Genomic DNA, 8,295 nt, shown 5'->3' with positions numbered 1-8,295 from the left:
GAAAAAAGAAAACATGCGAAAAGTTAATTATGCTCGAGAAATGTTCGAGATCCGGCCTATTAATGAGGCAAGCCGGATTGTGGGCTTTTGTTACATGTTTGCAGCCCCTTGTATTATTTATGGGGACACGTGTATAGCCCCTGGCTCAGGTTTATCCGAGCCATTGTGAAAAATGGTGTATTGGACTCGTCTAACCGTGTCCGTGGTCTTGACGACCGGTCATGTGTTCTGGTGGGAGAGGCCGCCTAGAGTCCGGCAGCGGGAACTGTCGCATACTGCTCTATGTTTCTGCTAACCATGATGACGCCGCGTGGACCAGGCATCTTGAGTTTAAGGCAGGCGTAGTTCCGTATTGCGTTAAAGCAAGCCAAGGCCGGTCTTCCAAGCAATGCATGATAATCGCTGCTGAAGGGGGCGATGTTGAAGAGTAGGTTCTCGCTTCTGAAGTTGTCGGGAGAATCGAATGTCACTTCTAAGACGAGGGAGCCCCAGCAGTGGGCTACTACGCCTAGAATCACTCCGTTGAAGGTGGCGTTATTTTGACTTATTCTGGATGGGTCTACCCCCATCTTGCGGATGGTGTCTTGATATATCAGATTAAGACTACTACCACCATCCATTAGGACGTGAGTAAGATGGTATCCATCAATTATTGGGTCGAGAACCAAGGCAGCCCATCCTCCGTGTCGGATACTGGCCGGGTAGTCCCTGTGATCAAAAGTGATTGCGCAAGTTGCCCAGGGATTGAATTGGGGGGCTACGAACTCTGCGTGAGTTGCGTGTACCATGTTTACCGTTTTGACTTCCGGTGGGAATTGTTTCTGGCCCCTGGTGTTCGGCTGGCGAGGCTCATCCTCATCTTCGCTTGGTGTTTCCCTTCCCTTGTGTTCGGCGTTTAACTTGTCGGCCTGCTTAAAAACCCAACATTCTCTATGGGTATGATTTGCAGGTTTGTCAGAAGTGCCATGGATTTGGCACAATCTGTCCACGACTTTGTTCAGGCCGGATGGTTCCTCTTTACTGCCTTTGAATGGCTTCTTTCCTTGACCAGGTCGAGAGCCCCTGAATCCGGCGTTGACCACTGTGTTGTCCGGACTATGGTTATTCCGACGTTTGTGCTTATTGTGCCGTGGCTTTCCATTGCCACCTCGGATTTCGGATGTACCCGGGTCGTTGGTGCCTCTACGGGCCAACCATCCGTCCTCTCCCGCACAAAATCGGGTCATGAGGCTTGTTAAGGCTGCCATCGTTCTCGGATTTTCTTGGCTGAGGTGTCTGGCAAGCCACTCGTCTTGGATACTGTGTTTGAAGGCCGCTAAGGCTTCGGCATCTGGACAGTCGACAATTTGATTCTTCTTAGTGAGGAATCTGTTCCAAAGTTTGCGGGCGGATTCTCCGGACTGTTGTATTATGTGACTTAAGTCGTCAGCATCTGGAGGCCGGACATAGGTCCCTTGAAAGTTGGCCCTGAAAGCATCCTCAAGTTCCTCCCAACTTCCAATTGAGTTTTCGGGGAGGCTTTTTAGCCAATGATGAGCTGGTCCTTTTAACTTGAGGGGGAGGTATTTGATGGCGTGGAGGTCATCCCCACGAGCCATGTGTATGTGAAGGATAAAATCCTCAATCCAGACCCCAGGGTCCATCGTTCTGTCGTATGACTCTATATTCACGGGTTTGAATCCCTGTAGAAATTCATGATCCAGCACCTCGTCCGTGAAGCACAGGGGGTGTGCGGCCCCTCTGTATCTGGCCGTGTTGTGGCATGCTACCGGCTGCTGTTGCTCTCGGTGTTGATTCCGGACTGGTATTTGATCAATATGATCGTTGTGGTGGCCCTCATCCCGCGTCGGAGCATGTCCTCTGGACCCATAGATGGATCTGGCCGCACTGGCCTTTTTGTCCAGGAGCTCTCGTAAATCATGTGCGGTATCGGTGGGTGCTCTATCGCGGCCATGAGGTGGTTGGTCCGGCTGAGTAGCCGTATTGTTTTTGGGTCGAACGGGCGCTGCGGCTTCATCGTCAAATTCGGGTAGCAGTTTGCGCTTTGGGTAGCTCTTTGTGTGGTGATTATCGACACGTTTCCCTTCGGTGTCCAGCACCTTATTCCATCTTTGGTTAAGCGTGTCCTGCGCGGCCTTAAGCATTTGCTTCTGCTTCTTCAGGCTCCGTGATGTGGCCAGGAGTTTTCTGCGGAGGTTATCTTGTTCCGAATGTTCTTCCGGGATGATGAACGCATCGTCAACCGGACTGTTCTCTTCTTTGGAGGTAGCATGATGAGTTCGGCCTTCTGAATTTATGTGATTGGGCGTCTACTCCGGGCTGTGTTCGGCATGACCTGGTTTGTCCTGCTCCATCGCTGGGTCCCTATGGTCGTTGTTGCCTTCAGAATTGACCGGAGCGTCGTCCTGTTTTGGGTTGTTATCGCTATTTTTACTGTGACTGGACCTGAGGCGGCGCTTACGCCGTCGTTTTTGCTTTGGCCCGGGGGGTTTATCCTCCGTTGTATCCTTTTTGTCACCATTGTCTTCTTTGGGGGTGTCCACTATGTAGACGCCGTATGATGAAGTGGCTGTCCAGCGCCCCGTGGGCGGTGGTTCCAGATCGTCCCCTATATCGACGTCCATACCATCGATGTTATTGGGGTCGGAGTCAAGCATGTCTGTTAGGTCATCAACAGTGGCTATAAAGTGGGTGGTGGTGGGTTGCGATTTTCTTCGTCTTCCGTATCCCACACGGGCCGGACATAGTTTGGCAAGGAGTCTCCTGACAGAGAGAGAGACCTTAATGAATTTAGCACGTCTCCGAAGGGTGAGTGCTGAAAGATATCTGCGGCGGCAAATTCCATAACCGGAGCCTAGTTAGATTCGATGGGCTCAGATGCGCGCGGTCCAGAACACACGACCGGAGGCGAGTCCGGGGGTCCGGAGATACAGATCCCTCTAGGAGAGGAGTCTCTGTTCGACTCCAAAGCCGATGAGTGTGCGGTCTTCGGGGCGGGGTCCATCCACCCGTCCTCGGAAGGCATGACCTGCTCTGGAGCAAAGTCCGGAGCTGTGGCAGGTGCGATGTCCCGAATACTGTCCGACTGCAGATCTAGGTCATGCTCGTCGTGATTGTTCGGCGCTCCTGACACGGGTCCGAATCCGTCGAAGATCAAGTCTCCGTGGATGTCGGCAATGTAGTTTAGGTTTCCAAACCTGACCTGATGGCCGGGGGCGTAGCTATCGATCTGCTCCAGATGGCCAAGCGAGTTGGCCCGCAGTGCGAAGCCGCCGAACATGAAGATCTGTCCGGGGAGAAAAGTCTCACCCAGGAAAGCGTGGTTGAAGGTTGGAGAAGCCATCTAGCCTTGCAGCGACGACACAGAGGAACTCTCAATGAAAGCACCAATGTCGGTGTCAAAACCGGCGGATCTCGGGTAGGGGGTCCCGAACTGTGCGTCTAAGGCTAATGGTAACAGGAGGCTAGGGACACGATGTTTACCCAAGTTCGGGCCCTCTCGATGGAGGTAATACCCTACTTCCTGCTTGATTGATCTTGATGATATGAGTATTACAAGAGTTGATCTACCACGAGATCAGAGAGGCTAAACCCTAGAAGCTAGCCTATGGTATGATTGTTGTTCTGTCCTACGGACTAAACCCTCCGGTTTATATAGACACCAGAGAGGGCTAGGGTTACACAGAGTCGGTTTACAGAGGAGGAGATCTACATCCGAATCGCCAAGCTTGCCTTCCACGCCAAGGAGAGTCCCATCCGGACACAGGACGAAGTCTTCTGTCTTGTATCTTCATAGTCCAACAGTCCGGCCAAAGTATGTAGTCCGGCTGTCCGGATACCCCCTTATCCAGGACTCCCTCAAGGGCCGCTCCTGCCTCTTCTGGACGGATCACTGGATCCATGGGAAATCCATGGCCGACATTGCCCCATCGCAGCTTCCCTTAGTTTCACGTCGGCGACGCAAGTCCTGTATGGTCGCTGAAGGGCTGACTGGTCGTTGCTGGATCGTTGACTTACGTGGCACTCTGACTCCTCAAGCCCTTGTCGAGTATGTGCACTTGTGGCAGCTGCTCCGACCAATCACCCTCATGGCCACTCCTGACTACCTCTCTTGGCGCTGGATGGCTGACGGCAGGTACTCTGCGAGATCATGCTATCGGGTGTTGTTTGCTGGATCGACCAATGCTCCCTTCTGGCGCACTACCTGGAGATGTTGGGCCCCTCTCCGCGTCAAGATCTTCACCAGGCTATCCGACTTGGACCGCTACTGGACCGCCGCGAGACTCGCCCGGCATGGTCTCCCGCACAACGACCGGTGTGCCCTCTGTGATCAGTCTGAGGAGACGATGCAACACATCCTCATCGGATGCCCCTTCTCTAGGCAAGTTTGGCAAGATATCCTGGCCTGGATATGCGCCACCATCTGTGCACCGTCTAGCAGCGAGAGATTCCTCCCATGGTGCACGTCGACATCTCCAGCTCCCCCGCCTGTCACCGTAAAGGACTCACCACACTGGCTCTCCTAACGCCTTGGTCTATTTGGTGCCACCGCAACTGTTGCATCTTCGATTGTGAGGCCCCCTCCGTTGCAAGGTTGATTGCGTCCATCCAAGACGAAGCCCGATCGTGGGCAAGAGCAGGAGCCCTAGGACTTAGATCGTTACTCGAGTAGTCTCCATTCTTTGTTCATGGGCTGAGCGACCCGTCACCAACACTCTGCAGCTTACTTCTTGCCTCATGTGCACAAGATAGTAAGCTTGCATCCCACCTCTCTCTTGTACTGTTTGTGCACTCTCCCTACATATCAATGAAAAGATACTCATTCTAACGTATTCGCGAAAAAAAAGCTATGGAAAAGTTTGAACCAGATACGCTGGAAAGCTACGGGACAACGGCAAAAACTGCAAAACGGCATTGACAAAAGCTGCAAGCGGCTACAGAAAAAGCTTCAATCGGAGGGCGTGCCAACAATGGTGCCAGCAACAAGGGTGTGGAGCAGCAGATGATGCTCGGGCGGCGTTGCGATCAATCGGTGGGAGAAGCTGTGACCGGGCGATGACAAAACTGCAAACCCCCACCCATTGGTGCGTCGAACGGCAAGCACGAGCAGCTTGAGGCCGACGCGGGTGGCCGACGAGGAAGAGGAGCAGCGGGATCGATTGACACACGCGGTTGGCGAGCATGGGAGGGCGAGCACAAACGCCGGTGCTGCGAGCGACCAGCAAGCGAGGGTAGCCGCCTAACACGGGATTCCATTTATGCGTGTGTGCGTTGACAAATAGGGGTGAATCAAGACCTTTTCCTTTGCTTGGTTCCTTTAAATGAAATCGAAGGGGAACCCTCTTTTACTCAAAAAAATAAAATAAAAAAGATGAATAGGAGAGTGTTGCATTATTCAATCCTAGCCTCGTGCACGACCGACCGAAATTTGGGCCGGCCGGCCGGGCGTACCGTTGCCCATCTAAGAACCATAACCGTCCCAGCAAGATTGTGATCTCGCTGATTGATTTTTTCTTTTGCGTGAGAAAAATTCAATCTATTGATCTTAATCATGAACAAAAGAGGTAGTAATATAAACTACAATCAATTTCATGGACCACCTAACGACAACTACAAGCACGGCAGCAAGCTGAAGGCGCGCCGCTGTCATCACCCCTCCGTCGCTAGAGCCAGACAAACCTAGTTGTAGTAGACAGTTGGAAAGTCCTTGTACTAAAGCCTCATAGGACCAGCTGCACACCATAGCAACAAACATCATCGTTAAAGTCTTGAAGAAAACCATAGATCGGAAGGATCAAACCTGTAAACACTCAAACGAAGACGAACGAAGACCGGATCCAAAGAAAACCACTTAAGACCTTTTTCGATAAAGGATGGATTTTATTAGCTCAAAATGGAGTATCAAGTGGATACAAACACAATGAGCACACATCAAACATCTACATAAGTAGGATGCACGCAGCCAACACCAACGCACATAAAAAACACGCCACCAAATAGCAAAGTCACGTCAGACCAAAGTTATGCGTAGGCGATGAAAAAAGAAATAAAAAACAGTTTTGCTAAGTCTCAGTCGACTGAGACTTGGTTATGTCACGGTCGATGCTACATTCATTCAATCTTGCGTGGAGATCTATGCAAAATTTTATTTCTAGCTTTTCTTTTTTCTGTTTATATACTATGTCACTTGACTAAGACTTGGTTAGATCTCAGTCGACTGAGATCTAGCCACACCCAATAAAAACCTCAAACAAATCAGATCCGTGATCGACAAACTACAACAATGACCATATCCGCACCAATCATCTCATGACAACACACAGACGACGAGATTCTTTAACAGCAACGCCTTCAGGAAGGGAGCGATGCTATACACACAGGTCCACCGAAGACCTACACCGACCAAATCCCACGAGATTCGTCGAGGACACACCTCCACACGCCCTTCGACGATGCTAGACACACCATCAGAACAGGGTAGAACATGAAGACATTTTTCTTACCAAGGAAATCACCGCGGGCACACAACCCCGACCAAAATGATGAACCTAACAAGAACGACAACGGGGTCCCTCCCGTTGGCGAGGGGCCGATGTCCTCTACACCTCCATGGCCCAAAGGCCATCGAAGACGGGCGGACCGGCGGCGACGGACCGCGGACGGGAGGAGAAGGAAAGTCTGGAATCTTTTTCTTGTAGAGGAGGAAAGAGAAGTAGATTACATCTGGCTAGCTGATGGATTTATACATCTGTTTGATTCGCCCAAAAAGAAAAAGAACAACTGTAGCACCAATCAACCAGCCAAAGAATTTTGAAGAGTTGAAAGAACAAACAAATTACATATGCGTGAAATTCGACCAAAGTCACTCGCAATCACAAGTAGGTGACCCCGCCGGTGCAAAAAACTAAAGTGCACAAACAAAAATAGGACGCCATGATGATTCGTTGGTTCAGTGGTTGACGACCCTGCAGTTCCTCCTGATCTCTCCCTGGTAACCGGTCTTCACTTCAATGGCTCCCATCTTGACCATGGCCTTGTTGAACTTGGCCTCCCACTGCCCGGGAATGTTGGCACTGTCGCGAACCATCTGGGTCGTCGCCGGCGTGGCAAGAAGGGCGGCATCCGACGTGAACAGCACCTTGTGCGCCAGGACGTTCTTGTAGTACTGGTTGTCGAGCGCGTTGGGGGTCACCACGTCCTGGTTCACCGTGGGGTCGTTGGCCGGGCTTGGGCTGGCGGGGCATTGCCTCCTCAGCACGTTGGCAAAGCCAGTGTTGATGTCAGAGGGGACGGCCAGGCGGTCGGAGACGAAGGACGAGCAATGGGACACGCCAATGGTGTGGGCGCCAGAGAGCACGACCATGTCCTCCGCGGTGAGGCCCTTGGCGGCGAAGCTGGCGATGAGCTGGTCGAGGTTGAAGACCGGAGGCGGGAGGTTGTCCAGGGCCTCCGTGGAGTTGGAGACGCGGCCGTCGAGGCGGCCCGCCGGCATGTTGATCTTCATCGTCATCCTGGTGAGGAAGTAGGCGGCGTCACGGCCGGCGAAGGCGACGATGTCGGCGCATGAGACGACGCCGGGGCAGGCCTTCTCGACGGCGTCCTTGGCGGTGTCGATGACCTCGAAGCCGCGGAGGCTGGGGAAGTTGGGAGGGCTGAGCTTCTCCGGCTGCGGGTTGGCCGGCGTGGGGTCGAGGAGGACGGAGGCGTCGCACCCCTGCACGAAGCAGTCGTGGAAGAACATGCGGATGAGGCCGGCGCCGATGCCGGCGTTCTTGTAGACGAAGCGCTTCACCTCGTCCCTCACGATGGCCTCCACGCGGGGGCACGTCTTCTTGTAGTAGCCAACCTGCAAGCCATGGCACGCCGACGACAAGAGCAATGCGCATGTCAGCGCAACAGAAAGCTTAAGCCAGGCGGAAGCCATTGTCGCCTCAAGCTCTTAACTAAGTACCAGCCTGTGTAGTATCGGTATCGAGAGTGTGTGATTGACCGATCGCGATGAGAAGGCGATGAGATGTTGCTCCTAAGGTAGGACTATTTATACGTGCGTCGACAGATAGCTAGCCTCTCTCCCTCATCAGATGATTAATCGACGACATGCATTGGGGCGATAATTGGAGTAATGGCTGTTATGGAACATGGAGGCTGCTGGCCGGAGTCTAATTGCAGTACTGTTCTCTTTGTTTGTCCACTGAAATCGTCCTTTTCTTGTCTGGTTTGTCTTGATGGGGTATAAGCATGTTGTAGCCAGCGAGGTATGAGTGTATGTACATTTGGATAGCTTTGATATTGTTG

The 8,295-nt window shown here is 52.4% G+C and overlaps 1 protein-coding gene across 1 annotated transcript; it reads right to left on the bottom strand.

Annotated features, from left to right (window-relative positions):
- Nucleotides 1-6,732: 6,732 nt before the first annotated feature.
- LOC119341992 (peroxidase 2-like) lies at nucleotides 6,733-7,997 on the bottom strand. Its single transcript, XM_037613838.1, has one exon. It carries the CDS (start codon nucleotides 7,922-7,924, stop codon nucleotides 6,950-6,952), a length of 975 nt encoding a protein of 324 aa, XP_037469735.1. The 5' UTR covers nucleotides 7,925-7,997; the 3' UTR covers nucleotides 6,733-6,949.
- Nucleotides 7,998-8,295: the final 298 nt, after the last annotated feature.

This window comes from Triticum dicoccoides, chromosome 7B (genome assembly GCF_002162155.2).
Source record: "Triticum dicoccoides isolate Atlit2015 ecotype Zavitan chromosome 7B, WEW_v2.0, whole genome shotgun sequence".
NCBI lineage: Eukaryota > Viridiplantae > Streptophyta > Magnoliopsida > Poales > Poaceae > Triticum > Triticum dicoccoides.
The sequence above is the reverse complement of the archived record's forward strand: the minus strand, read 5'-3'. Positions and strand labels throughout refer to the sequence as shown.

What these genes read in the sequence shown, in the direction of transcription:
- LOC119341992 (XM_037613838.1), bottom strand. Translation starts at nt 7,924, where the DNA reads ATGGCTTCCGCCTGGCTTAAGCTTTCTGTTGCGCTGACATGCGCATTG.